This window comes from Eleginops maclovinus, chromosome 13 (genome assembly GCF_036324505.1).
Source record: "Eleginops maclovinus isolate JMC-PN-2008 ecotype Puerto Natales chromosome 13, JC_Emac_rtc_rv5, whole genome shotgun sequence".
Classification (NCBI taxonomy): Eukaryota; Metazoa; Chordata; class Actinopteri; order Perciformes; family Eleginopidae; genus Eleginops; species Eleginops maclovinus.
Genome location: NC_086361.1, coordinates 2,621,482 through 2,635,980, shown reverse-complemented (window position 1 = coordinate 2,635,980; position 14,499 = coordinate 2,621,482). Strand labels below are relative to the sequence as shown.

The 14,499-nt window shown below is 39.3% G+C and overlaps 1 protein-coding gene across 1 annotated transcript in view; it reads right to left on the bottom strand.

Moving 5' to 3' along the window:
- The window catches only part of vars2 (valyl-tRNA synthetase 2, mitochondrial), a 36,387-nt gene that overhangs the window by 10,989 nt on the left and 10,899 nt on the right, over positions 1-14,499 (bottom strand). The window contains exons 10-21 of the mRNA XM_063898978.1: positions 13,784-13,892; positions 13,617-13,705; positions 11,789-11,879; positions 8,172-8,299; positions 7,973-8,076; positions 6,154-6,235; positions 4,699-4,775; positions 4,462-4,549; positions 3,802-3,895; positions 2,677-2,747; positions 2,475-2,600; positions 809-913 (exon numbers count right to left, since the gene is read on the bottom strand). Coding sequence (XP_063755048.1) covers positions 809-913; positions 2,475-2,600; positions 2,677-2,747; positions 3,802-3,895; positions 4,462-4,549; positions 4,699-4,775; positions 6,154-6,235; positions 7,973-8,076; positions 8,172-8,299; positions 11,789-11,879; positions 13,617-13,705; positions 13,784-13,892 — 1,164 coding nt within the window. The remainder of the gene's footprint in view (positions 1-808; positions 914-2,474; positions 2,601-2,676; positions 2,748-3,801; positions 3,896-4,461; positions 4,550-4,698; positions 4,776-6,153; positions 6,236-7,972; positions 8,077-8,171; positions 8,300-11,788; positions 11,880-13,616; positions 13,706-13,783; positions 13,893-14,499) is intronic.

Below are 14,499 nucleotides of genomic sequence, written 5' to 3'. Positions count from 1 at the left end.
TTGGTCCTTAATGCCCCCCAGACTACCTGTATGGAGACCTCTACTGCCTGTGAAGATTTACTTTTTTTTTTTATTGATAAGGCAAATTCATTAGAACTCAAATCTCTGCTCCTGCAAACGACCCCTCATTTCCTGCACCCTGCTTTGCTGTCTTTGACTATTTTAAGCCTGTAGCTCTGTCTTTCGTACAGGAGATGACCCTGTCCCTCCTCGACTTTTAAAGAGGTTTTCGCCAATGTTTAACCTCGAATTAAAAAACCCAGTCTGGATCCCACAGTTCTGGCAAATATTAGGCCCCTTTCTAAACTGATTTTATGTCAAAAATCCTGGAGAAGATGTCTATCGTCAAATCATGTTTTTTCTGGAAGAGGACAATATACTTGAGGTTTTCCAATCCGGTTTGAAAACTTTGCACAGCACTGCATCAGCTCTTTGAAAGTGCTTTATGAATAAAGCTATATTGTATTGTATTATCATTTAACATTCTAAGTAGTTTTGAAGCGAGGAAGAGGGTGGTGTTTCTTAAACTTGCACAGAAACCGCTTTCAGTTCCCTTCAAGTCTGATGGTTGAAGAAATGACATCGTTTTTGTTCCTTTCAGAAACAGGAAGAAGGCAGGTGGATGTACGAGGGTGAAAGGGTCAAAAGCACTGAATATATTACCATCAACCTTTAAATCTTAAAGTTGTTCTGTATAGTGACATGGGGATAACTAACACAACATTTCCACTTCCCGGCCCTTCGCTCAGTGTGATAGATTTCATTAAATAATAAACAGGAACACAGTGATCTGGACCCGCCCACCTACCTCCAGAGAGACTCCATGTATCACATCTAAAGGGTCGATGACATTTCCCAGAGATTTACTCATCTTCCTGCCATGCTTATCCCTCACCATAGAGTGGAAGAGAACCTGAAAGGCATGATGGGAACAGGAAAGAGAATCAGAGGAGGGAAAATAAATATTCTTAGGTTCAGGCAAAGCAACCATTTGGTTAGGTTTAGAAAAAAGAGCATTTTTTTGGAAGAAAAAGTGAAATGCTATAATAACAATTATAATAATAAAGCTTTATTTATAAAGCACTTTTCATACAGCACGTGCAGCTCAAAGTGCTTTACAAAATGGCACACATCACAAGTTTAAAACAAACAACAGGAAATGAGACACATTGAAGTAAAAGGTATGGTAATAAAAATAAAATACAATAAAATAAATCATGATCCCTCTCGGAAAAACAAGACACAAGAATAAGTAAATCAATGCAAAGACATAAAACCCTATAAAATAAAAGCAAACGTGGACAATAAAATGTAAACGGATGATAGAAATAAAAGCTTCATAATTATAACAAAGGGTAAGATTATTAAAGGGAAATGTCGCTGTTAAAACTGTTGAATAAATAATAAAAGTTAAAACCGTTTAAGACCAATACAATAAATAAAACAATGCAAAAGTAGGTAAATTATAAAGACTAAAAGACCATTTAAAGGAGGGTGTCGCTATCTAAAAAGATGTGTTTAGCTGTCATTTAAAAATGTCCACTGAGTCGGCCTTTCTGATATTTCCTGGCTTCCACAGTTAAGATAAGAGAAGATGTACCTTTATTAATCCCTGTGGGGAGATTTAAGCGTTTATGCAGCAACAGCTTAAGAGACAAAACAATACAGATTCTCACAGGGATGTGAAATAAAAATAAAAATAATAAAACTGATATACAGATAAGTAACGGTTTTAAAACAAAGAACAAAACGTTTTGGATGGTAGTGGATAAGTGGCCTCACCCGTTTTATTTTGGGGGACTTTAGGAATATTGGTTCCTTCACAATAAGACTACCGTTATAAAAGGTTTAGAATAGTTTGTAAATCATTTATTAATTAGGTTGTGAACACTTTATAAATCATTAATAAGCTTTTATAAGACACAAGATAAACAAAACATCTAGATGGATGGGGTGGGGGGGGGAATCAGATCAGTGAAAGACAGATACCAAGGATGCTGGCTGATGAAGAAGAGGAAGTAAGCTAGGCAGCCAATATAAGTCATCCTGCCAAATAGTGAGCCTGTGTTGATGTATGAACACTATGTTAGAACTGGTTTATAAATGGTTCTTCATGATTAATAAAGTGTTTACAACCTAATTAATAACTTAATTATAAACCCTTTAGGAATCCTTAAGGGTAGTCTTATTGTAAAGTGGTACCGGAATATTTAAAAAGCCAGCTGAGGAGGACCAAAGGGCTCGACTAGGGGCATAAAATGATAGTCACTCGGGGAGGTGCGTGGGTGCCAAACCATTAAGAGCTTTACAAACCAGTAAAGTAATTTTAAGACATAAGGAAACAATGTAGTGCAGCTAAAACATAATGTGCTCCCTCTTTCTCTATACGCTCCGGCGTGGGACCACCAGCAGGATGGTTAATAACAATACTGTTTGTATAAAATCTGTATTTCTGGGTCCCCCCTCCTCTGTACCTGTTCAAACGGCAGCTGTCCAGTCAGCTCAGTGCCCAGCATCACCATCCTGGCCACCCAGAAGAAGATGAGGTCACTGCCCGTCTCCAGGAGGGAGTTGGGGTAGAAGCGCTGCAGGTCAGGGGTCTGTCAGGGGGGGTTAGAATAAGAAGCATAGGGCTGTATATTGAGGATTATGATCTGCTGAGAGGGAGTGCAGTACCTGCTCAGGCCAGCCGAGCATGGCGAAGGGGAACAGCCCCGAGGAGAACCAGGTGTCCAGAACATCAGGGTCTGACAGAGAATCCAGATGTGAGCGACAGAGAAAAACATCTGTATGTTATCATAAAGGTCATATCAGAACAGCTGGACTCTAAATGCAGTGGGAGGCCTGAAACTCGTTTTTAGTTCTATATTATAAAGTGGTTTTGTCTCCATTGATTGGGAAACACCCCGGGAAGATTAATAGAGGACTACTGTAAGGCAGGATGCATTGGTAGGAGAAACAGGAAATTAAGAATTAGGAGGAATTAAGAATATTTACTAACTGATTACACAAATGTAGGTTAACGGCCAATTCTAATATTGTCTCATTAGTTCAGTCAATCGATAATATTTAACAATGAACACACCGTCATGGTTTTTGGTTCATCTTTAAAATAATTATCATTTCAGCCCTTGTACATGACCTCCTTAAATCTTGATTTTTTTATTGTACATATTTATATATATTTAGATTATAGTCATTTCGCCATAGGTTTTGAGCTCTTTGACTAAAATCGAAGCATTAGAATAACTCAAGGAGGGGATATTATTAATTTGTATAACCTTTACCTTGTGCCTTCCCGCTTCAAATGACTTTGTTTTCATATACCTTTCTTGATTATTTTCTAAAACTAAATAACTAAAAGATATAATATCTGTAGTAACTGCAAACAAATCAATGAGTCTGTGTACAGTATGGTAGAAATAGTTGCAGTACAGCAGCTGTAGTAGAATAAGATAGCAATAGTTAAAGCTAATATAGTATATAATATAAGATACAGTATATATTAGCAGTCGCAGCTTAGAGCAGGCTGTGGCTCAGAGGTGAAATGGGCATTTATTGATCAGAGGGTTCGATCCCCACCCTCTGAAGTCAACATGTCGAAGTGTGCTTGGTAAGGATACTCAACCATAAAATAGCGTCTACGCTATAGGAGTATATGTTTTGTATAAACAACATCAGCTAAATGATATGGTATGTAATGTAAAATAGGAAATGTGAAACACTGGGTGTGTGTGTGATGGTTAATGTACAGCAGGAACAGCAGAGAGTTAAGGGGGTAAGACGTGGGGGGGGCGTCACCCTGAGTCAGAGTCATGTCCTCTGGCTTCACTCCATATTTCACAGCAGCTCTTTGTCGGGCCTCGTCCTCGCTCCGTCCCCAAACCCACCGCTCCTGGCACAATAACACACACACACACACACACACACACACACACACACACACACACACACACACACGAGGGGCTGCGTTATATATATAAAATAAATTCTCTAAGAACCCTGTCCAATATGAAGCAATCATTCAGTGGGGGGAAAAGAACACAGAGAAATACCACAGTATAGAAAAAAAGATCTGCTACAAGTATTCAAAATGTTACTCAAGTACAAAAAGAAAACGTTTACGCAAATGTTTAATTCCAACATAGCATATTTTATATATTTGATTACTGCTTGAGTTTTATTATATTATTTGGTGTAACTGGTAAAGGAGGAGATACATATTACTTTATAGATAATGGTGAATTTTCTCCAACTATAATTGAATTAATGTGTTGAATATATTTCATATCATTAAAGTCTCTCAAATAAATGTACTACGGTAAAAAGTACAACATCTAGCTTTGATTTGTATTAAAGTATAACGTAGCAGGAAATGGAAATACTCAAGTAAACTACCTTTAAAGTGAACAAATGTACTTAGTTACTGTCCCCCACTCGTTAAATCATACACACACCCACCTCCTGAATGTGTGTGGAGTCAGGGAGCTGCACTTGGTAGGCGGGGATCTGATGACCCCACCAGAGCTGCCTGGAGATGCACCAATCACTGCGCAGCAAACAGAGCAACATTGTTGTTAGCCAAAGAGCTCATTCCCCAGCACGGTGGAGTCATCTCACACACACATCCCGGCAAACACACCGCCATTGTCCTGTGCTAACACATGGATTTGCAGTCAAAAGGTCAAAGGTCAGTACCTGATGTTGGACAGCCAGTTCCTCCAGGTCTTGCTGTAGTAGTGAGGGACGATCTGCAGCTGTCGGTCCTCCACAGCCTGACAGGGGACACCAATGTTTCCAAAGGGTTTAAGGACGAGATCCCATATTCCTATATCAACACCAGTGTTTTAAAACCTTTTTTCAACCAAAGAAGATACTAAATGACACATTTACGTTCTTTCTTTCTTTTTAAACACCTCTTACAGTATACTAGGCTCTATTTCTGGGTTAGAATTTTGTTGAAGGTCCCTACCCACTTGTCGATGTTTTTGAAAACTTTATTGAACAACTGTTTCAACACAAACAACCAACAAATAAAATACTATCGAACTGAAGGCACTAAAGACAAAGAAAAAGAAAGGGAAATGAATCATTTAAAAAAAGATACAACATTTATTTGTTTAGGAAATCCTTTTGAGATCACGGTCTTGCATCTTTAGAACATTTTTCCTAATGAGTACCTTTAATGAAGAAAAGGATCTGATAACTTCTTCCAAAGCTGAATACATTTAGTACCTTGATATATTTCATTGTTCATCGTTGAATGACTTTAACAATGACTTTATTTGAGCTATGCAAACATTTGACTAGCTTTTCTTTGTTAATACATGACAAAATGGGCTCCATATTTTAAACATTTGTCAGCAAAACGAGACCAAGTACCAATTTAACTCTTGTATTTTATAACTAATCTAACCACAGATAACATCAGTTTATTGAAATCCCAGAAACTGCCGTGAATTGCTTCAACATACTTCAGTGAGCATCATGGGAAGTAGCTGCTTATTCGCACATGCGTAGAACCGCTCGGGTTTCCGGTACGGATCGGGTAATGACAGTCTTTTCAAATATTTATCCTTGCTATTCGTCTTGTCACCACAACCTGTCCTTCACATCACTTACTGTCTTAATAAACAATGTCCTATTGCGCTACCTACTGCCACCCACTGGCAGGGAAGAGCATTTCATTGTTTCAGTCTCTACATGTCAGACCCAGATGCTCAACCATGGCACACTTTTTGCAGCAACTAAATAATATTGTTTTCAACCAATTAAGTGAAATTGGACAATTTTCCACGTGACAATCTCTCAGGGTTGAAAACGATGGGATGACATGAAAATCTGTGATGCGTATTTTAAAAATGTTTGTTTCATAAAGTTTGACCTCACTCTGAGCATATGGACATTATTTCTTCTCATATTATTTGTTTAATTTGTTTACATTTTGTATGTTTTTCTTGTTCATTGGTTATTCATTATAAGGTTTTGGCGGAGGTGCTATTTTATTTTTATGATTTTGTCTGAGTGATAAAAAGATATCCATAAAGGATGTTAAATTGTCTAAATGTATATATTATGTAAAAAGGTAAATAAAGTGTAAACTGCAATTTACCATAACAAAAGATACAACAAGAAGCATTTCCAGCCGCTCACCTGGATAGCCTTTTTAGCCATTTCATCACAGCTGATAAACCACTGCTTCTTCAGAAGAGGTTCAATGATGTCTCCTGAGCGGCTGCGACAGGAGGAAGGAGGGGAGAAGGAGAGAAGTAAGATATTTCTGTATGCAGTGTGTATGCAGGGTGGAATCTATGACCCCTCCAGAGTGTGTGTAGGATGCTCAGGCTGCTTAGTTGCTATTAATAGAAAAGAGGCTGCACACTTACACACTGCATTGGCAGTGTTGTTTAAAGGGAATAGCAATCCTATTTTTTTGTGCATGGAAAGAATTTTCTTCTTTTCAATTACTGTGATGGCCACAGCCACACATCAATCAGTCAATCAATCAATCAATGTGTATTTTTATAGCCCAATATCACACATTTACATTTGACTTTGTACAGAATAGGAACCCTCTGTCCTTGGACCCTCACATCGGACAAGGAAAACCTTCCTAAGAAACCCATTGAAGAAACCTTGAGGAGAGCTACAGAAGAGGGATCCTCTCCCAGGATGGGCAGACGTGCAGTAGATATTGTGTGTAAATTAAAGAGATAATACATTTGCAACATAGGTAGTCCAGGATGCATGTGTCTATAAATAAGAATGCAAACTCGCCTCCGTCAGATTGTACCTCATGCCAGTCAACCACAGCAACAATACACACCACACACTCGATTTGAATGGTTAACTGTTCATTTGTTTTCAACCTGGCATTATTATTTACGATGCACACATTTAAGCACTGTTAACACAGGTACAAATGTTTATATTAATGATTTATTTTGCTTTTGAGTTACTGTAGTGGATGGGGAAGTTCTCTCCTGAAAGGTGATGCTGAGGGCTGAGGACTACTCAAGGGGTACGGTCGAATAGTCAGTTTATCTTAGGAAGGTTCCTCAAGGAGCGAAATGACCCGGAAGTACCTCAGTGGCAGATCATGATAAGAGCTGTTGGAATTCTCTAGCTGATAGGAAAGGAAACTTCCTTTTTAACCTCCTTTAGCTTAGGAAACACTGGACCTTCCTTTACCAAAGGAAAGGAGAAAGCATAAGTTTCACTAGCCTTTTTTATTTCAATTTCAACCTTGGTAATGAAGAATATATGGCTCTCTGTTGTCGTCGTTCATAAAGCATAAAACAGCATCATCAGAGAGCACAGTGCAGAGTAGATGCACTTTCAGTAGTCCTGTACAGAATACTGTAGTTCCCCACAGCAGACGCACATAAATAACCTGCGTTAGCACATCATAAATACATCGGATAGTGTAAGTGCAGTCGGATGTCTTGAAGCCCAGTCGTCTTTTCCTAAGTCCTTTTGAATTCTCCTATCCACCATTCCTTAACCCCGTGACGTTTCACGCATGTTAAGTAATAGCAGCTAGGAGCTGATTTTAGTCCTATTCACTCGAAGCAATCACTTGGGCCAAACCATGCGCCGCCATGTCGAGGGTGTGGGCTTAATATGTTTCCTTTATATCTTGTGTCCATCTTATTTACCCCGTGTTTGCTATTTGGTTTGGCCAAGCCACTGCATGTATTCCCTTACGTATCCTTGTGGCAGGTCGGTTTGTTCAGTTAAATCTATTTGGTTGTTGTTATGTTGATTAGAGTTATTGCATGTTGGCATCTTTTATAGGCCTCGTGTGTGAGGTTCTTGGTTTCTAATGTTTTTTGGGTTAAATGAATCATTGCTGACCCATGTGTATTTGTTAGCTCCCTGCTGGTCCCTGAAAATGACGTGTACGGTCCTTCTTTTTTTGTGCTATCAGATGAAAAACATCTGTAAAGTAAGACTTTGTGAGTTCCTCTACCTGCAGATGGGTAAAGTCATGGCGTGGTTCCTCTTTCCTCTGAACAGCTTCCTCTCCACCAGAGCGTCCACCACCATCTGCCTGGCATCGAAGCGCTTCACCCCCTGAGAGGAGACCAGGTGACACAACAAACAGTGTTCAACAGGACCCTGAGACAGCTGACATACACACATGAATCCTTTATTTTCAACACATGCACCTGCAGCCACTGTCCGCAGGCCGCTGTCATGTTCCCGTCTCCTCCAATCACAGTGAGGCGTGGCAGCGAGTGTCTCTGGGACAACAGGAAGTCAGTGTGGTCATGAGCGGGGGTCACCTTCACCGCACCTACATCACACACAGGGAAGTCCAGTTGGTTCAAGTATTGAAGATAAGAGCAGCAGTCACCTTTAGATGATGTGGAACACCGTGATTGGCTCATGGTGCACCAATCAAATACGTTTGTGCGAAATGTACTCCAATTAAAGGAGATGTCAGGAAAAATGTAACAGTAAAATCTAAAAAATTGTATTTAAATAACATAAGAAGATAATAATAGATATTATATTCATATGACTATAGTTGGCATGTATTTTATGCTTTGGCAACAATATTTCCTGTTACTGTCATGCCGCTTTGAACTGGTATTAAACCTAACGCTGCAAATGAAAATATATTTAGTAGAGATAAAACAGATTGAATAAAGCCTTTTACATCATTGTTGTACACTTTATGGAATGTTTAAAGGTCTCCTATTATGCTATATTTTAACAATATATTGTCAAAACTTCTCTGGGAAGTGTTTTGCTCAAAATACCAAACAGATCCCCCATTGCAGCATGCCTCATACCCCTCTATCTATTAATTTATTAAATAATATTTAAATAAATGTTGATAAATTACAAGCATAAGTGGAGGAAAAGTTGAAGGAGAAGCAGGATGGAAGGAGAAAAAGTTACATTTTGTCTTTGTTTACTTTTGAAGGTTGAGGGTCACGCTGACGTAGCCTAAACAAGTCGCAGTGTCATTTCTAAATCTAACCGTTGACGGCTAACATGGCTTCCACCTAGAAACGAAAGGTTGACAATGAATGTCGTGTTTTCCAAGAAAAATGGACTGAGGATTACTTTTTTGTTGAAGTAAGAGGCAGGCCAGTTTGCCTTGTGTGTGGAGAATCGCTCGCTGTAATGAAAAAGACCAACCTGGAACGTCATTGCAGTACGAAAGATGCTAAGTGAATTGCAGGGCCAGTCACGCAAGGACAAAATAGATGCACTTAAGCGAAGTTTGGGTGCCCAACAAGCAGCTTTCACCAGGCCAAATTGGGAGAGAGAAAACGTTGTGCAAGTTATGCGGTGAGTATGTTAATCGCCAAGAAGCTGAAACTTCATTCAGATGGGGAATTTGTGAAGGAGTCTCTTGTCGCTACAGCAGAACTGCTTGCACCTGACAAAGTCAAATTGTTCCAAAGAGTAAGTTTATCGCGAAGAACTGTCGCCGATCGGATTATGGATATGGCAATGAATATTGGACAATCATTGAAGGACACATCACAGAATTTCACTAGCCTGTGATGAGACAACAGACATCATGAATACGGCCCAATTAGCCATTTTTGTGCGTGGGATTACTGCAGAGTTCGATGTAACGGAGGAATTGCTTTCACTGCAAGCAATGCGTGGCACGACCAAAGGTGCAGATTTATTTGGGCAAGTTATGTCAGCTATGAAGCAGTTTCAACTTCAATTCGAAAAGTTAAGTGGCCTTGCGACAGATGGGGCCCCATCCATGGTCGGCAGGCAAAAGGCATTGACCGCATTGATCAGAAAATAAATGAGCCGTCAAAACCTAGATCCGAGTGAGTTAGTAGTATGCCACTGTATCATACATCAGGAGAATTTATGCGCACATTCCCTGAAGCTCAGTAATGTGATGTCAACTGTCGTTTCCACCATCAATTTCATAAAAAGCAGAGGACTGAATAGCCGCCAGTTTAAGGAAATTCTAAGTGAGCTTGAGTCAGAATACGGAGATATGGTGTGCCATTGTGAGGTGCGATGGCTGAGTCGAGGGGATATGCTCGCACGGTTTTACAAATTGAGGGAAGAAGTAAAACAATTCATGGAAATGAAGGGCAAGCCTGTCGATGAACTCAGTGATAGCAAGTGGCTGTGTGATTTGGCATTCATGGTGGACATCACCAAACACCTTTCTGAGCTGAACGTCAAGCTCCAAGGTCCCAACCAGCTTCTCAGTGCTCTGGTCTCCCATGTGAAGTCATTTGAAGTGAAATTAAAGCTGTGGCAAATGCAACTGGTAAAGGGCAACAGCGTGCACTTTCCTACTTTGCAAGATCAGAAGCCTGCTATGACATCTGAATATGCAGCACAGTGCGCAAAACTCCTTCATGCTTTTGGTGAGAGGTTTCAGGACATTAAAAGTAAGATGAACAAACTCAACATTTCTGCAACTCCATTTCATGTGGAACCAGCTGACGTGCCTGACAAACTGCAACTCGAAATCATTGAGCTGCAAAGCAATGACGAGCTCAAAGCAAAGTACAACAACCTCCCTCTGCTTGAGCTCTATAAACTATGTGCCTGCTGAAGATGTCCTGTTCTCAGGAGACATGCACTGAGATTTGCGTCTGTATTTGGCACAACCTACTGCTGTGAGCAATTCTTCTCAAAACTGGCAAAATCTCGGTTCCGCTCAAGATTAACAGACCAAAACCTGGAAAATCAACTGCAGGTAGCTTCATCATCATCATCATCATCATCATCCGACATCAGAAGCCAAGTGAAAGAGAAGCAGTTGCAGCCATCTCACTGAGCAGCTGGGCCGTCCATGCAAGTGGGGCAGTTCATGCACCCCAAAAAAACATTTCCTCTAAATAACTATTTCAATATTATTATTATTATTATTATTATTATTAATAAATGAATGTTATTATTATTATTATTATTATTATTAATAAAATGAATGTTATTATTATTATTATTATTAATAATAATAATAATAACAATAACATTATTAATAACATTATTATTAATAATGTTATTAATAATAATGTTATTAATAATGTTATTAATACTATTATAAAGTCGTAGTATTATGATAGCCAAGTATTGATATTTTATACGTCTGTTTGATGTTCTGTTCCTCTTTTGCTGATGTTAGAATAAACCAGTTTTGGCTATACCTTGATCAGCTCCGCTTGAGTCTGCGCTTTGGCACACATTTATTCCTAATGCAGGCTATGTTTTTGTACACATACTCAGGCCTTTTGCGAGGGAAATGACCTTCATTAATTTTTTTTCAATAATTTTTCTGCAGAAGCGAGAAAGACTGCTCATATAAATGAACCGATTCATGAGTCAAACAGCCGAAATACTGCGCTGCACAGGCAGTTTATTTCAAGTTTTCAGGATGAGTTTGTCCTCTGCTTGTCCTAATGAATCTTTATTAAACAGACAGACAGACAGACTATTTTGTATGACATATGAGCTATTGGTATAGGCCTAAAAAAAGTGCGGCCCCCGAAACAAGTCCAAATTTGATACGGCCCTTGAAGTCAAAAAGGTTCCCCACCCCTGCTTTAAATGAACTAGCTGCTGCTGGCCACGCCCCTTTGGAGCGTCATGATCTCTCCTCTGAGGAGAGTTTTCTACCGGCATCATACTTACAAGCATTAAACAAAGATCTTAAAATATATCGATATTGTGTTTCTTTGCACATTCAACCCTCTTTAGGGATGGCCCTCAGGAACACACTCTGTGTGTTGAACTGGCTCAGCGTGTTTGGTGCTTCTGTGTCTGACAGCAGGGTTTCTCTCACCGGTTCCCAGCTCCATGTCCACCAGAGGGTCGGTGATGATGGGTAGCAGTCTGTCGGTGAACGGGTGTCTGCACTGCTTCCCATGAGCAGCCTGGAAGGTGACAACATGGAGAGGTTTATTGTTTTTGTTTTGAAAGTAGAGGTGTTTCATTGTGCCTTCAACAGAGCTCAAACTTTATTTATTATTTTTGGTAATTATTCCGCTTTAATACAATTATTTTTTTTGTATCATTTGTCTTGGTGTAGGAAGTCAGAGGCATCCTGGGAAGGTGAAAGATACATGAGCAATCAGAAAGACAGCAAAAACACAAGCACAGATGAAAGGTCCCTTAATTAAAGCACACGGGTACAGAAAACTCAATATGTCAAAGGTGTAACATGACTAATGTTGTGTATGCTTACAACAGTTCACATAACCATTCTATTGTCCACTTTTTCAAATGATTCGATCAGTCAGATTCTTCTGGAGTCTGTTTTCAACTTTGATCACCTGACTTTGACCCAATTCCCAGATATCAAAACTAATGCTTAATCAGTACAATGGAGTCATTAGATTTCAAACATTGCCAAATTGCAAATAGGACACTGCCTCCTAGTGGTGAACACTTCACTTAATCAGCCCTTCAATGTCTCAGAGCGGCATGATGTGTAAGGCACAACACCTTTAATGTTTCTACAGCTAACAACACAACACATGTTTCAGCATGAATAAGACATTTTAGACTGTTCATTTTTACAATCTGGTTTCTTTAATACTGATTCATGTGTTCATATCAAGTAGGTTGGACTAATGCAACTCTCTTCCAGCTCATCCAGAACTCAGCTGCCAGGCTTTTAACCAAAACCAGAAAGACAGAGCACATCACATCCTGTTTTAGCTGCACTACTTTGGATCCCACTTTCTTTTAGAATTTGGCACCCAGGTACCTCACAGAGTCACTATCATTTCATGTACCTAGTCGAGCTCTGAGGTCTTCCTCAGCTGGCTTTTTAAATATTCCTAAAGTCCCCCAAAACAAAATGGGTGAGGGCACTTTTATCACTACGCTCCAAAACCGTGGAACATCCTGCCAGGATATATCAGAGCGGCCAACTCAGTGGACATTTTTCAACTACAGCTAAACGCACCTTTTTAGATTCGCTTTTTATTAGCGACACCCTCCTTTAAATGGTGTTTTAGTCTTTTTAATTTACCTACTTTTATATTGATTGATTGATTTTATTGATGTTAAACGGCTTTAACTTTTATTATTTATTTGATAGCTTTAATAGCAACATTTCCTTTTAAGTTGGTCTTTTAATATTTGTATCCTTTATTATAATTATGAAGGTTTTATTACTATCATCCTTTTACATTTTATTGTCCACGCGTTTGGTTTCATTTTATATCATTGCATTGATTTTGTTAGTCTTATGTCTTGTTTTTCAGAGAGGAATCTTTCCTGTTAAAACGTTAAGATTTTGTTGCTATGCTGCATGTCTGACAATGTCTCATCATCTGATCTGAGGGGAATTTATTGTTGTTTCTTTTAAACTTGGAATGTGTGCCATTTTGTAAAGCACTTCGAGCTGCACGTGCTGTATGAAAAGTGCTTTATAAATAAAGCTTTATTATTAATATTATTATTTGGGTAGGGAAAGTCTGATGCGCAAAATGTTCCCCTTACATTGCCTCATAATAAGTATTCATACCCAGTTAAGTGGTGCAGGAATGAGTCCCAGAACTTGTAAATGAATCAGAATTGTACCACTTTTGACTGTGATGTAGTTTGATTATAGCCAAAATCCTGCTCAGCCTCATTAAAACTTCCGTTAAACTGGTACTAGCCTGATAGCGAGGATCGTCGGGGTGAACAGCTACCGCCACATCCCCCAGCATGGTCTCAGGACGGGTGGTGGACACGGCCACCTCTCCGTCTGAAACACAGGGACATCATTATATGACATGATAAAACAGAATGAGCCCAACATGAGTCAGCAGTCACGACGACTCACCGTGGCCTTCTATGGCGTAAGCAAAGGTGAGCATCGTTCCAAACTCCACCCTGTTGTCATACCCAGGGACAGACAGCAGGGTGGGGCCACTCAGATCCTTGGAATCAACCTGACAACACACACACAATCTTTTGTAAATAAATGAAGGAAATACCTAATAAAATAATTGTTCTAAAAACCTTACAACAGCTGGAAGCAACAAGAGACATGCTATAGATGTGCATCAAAGTTTAAATATGATATTTTTAGGAAGTAACAGTTAGACAGTGACAATTTCAGGCAAAGTATCCCCTCTGTCTCACCTTCATCATTGTATCTCTAATAAAGGCACTCTGGCCCAAAGATATATTAAAACTATTTTATTATTTGTTTTATTATGAAACCTGGCTCTCATTAAAAAATCTATGACTGTGCACATCAATTCATGCCGATTAATATACTTTATAGATGCATATTTTAGTATTCCTTCAAATATTCTCTTTTTTATCTATTTTTCTGAGTTATTTTGTTTCGTTATGTATGCTATAACCATATCATTTAAAAAATTGTGCCACTGGTGAAGAGACAGTGTTGTAGAGCAGGGATGACAAGCGGCAAATGGTCCAGGGCCGGATCTGACCCCTGTGTCCTCTGCATGGGGACGAGCCCCAGTACAAACGTAAAGTTTTCTTCCCATGTGTGTCTCCATTATTTTGTCCACCTGTTGTATTGACTGT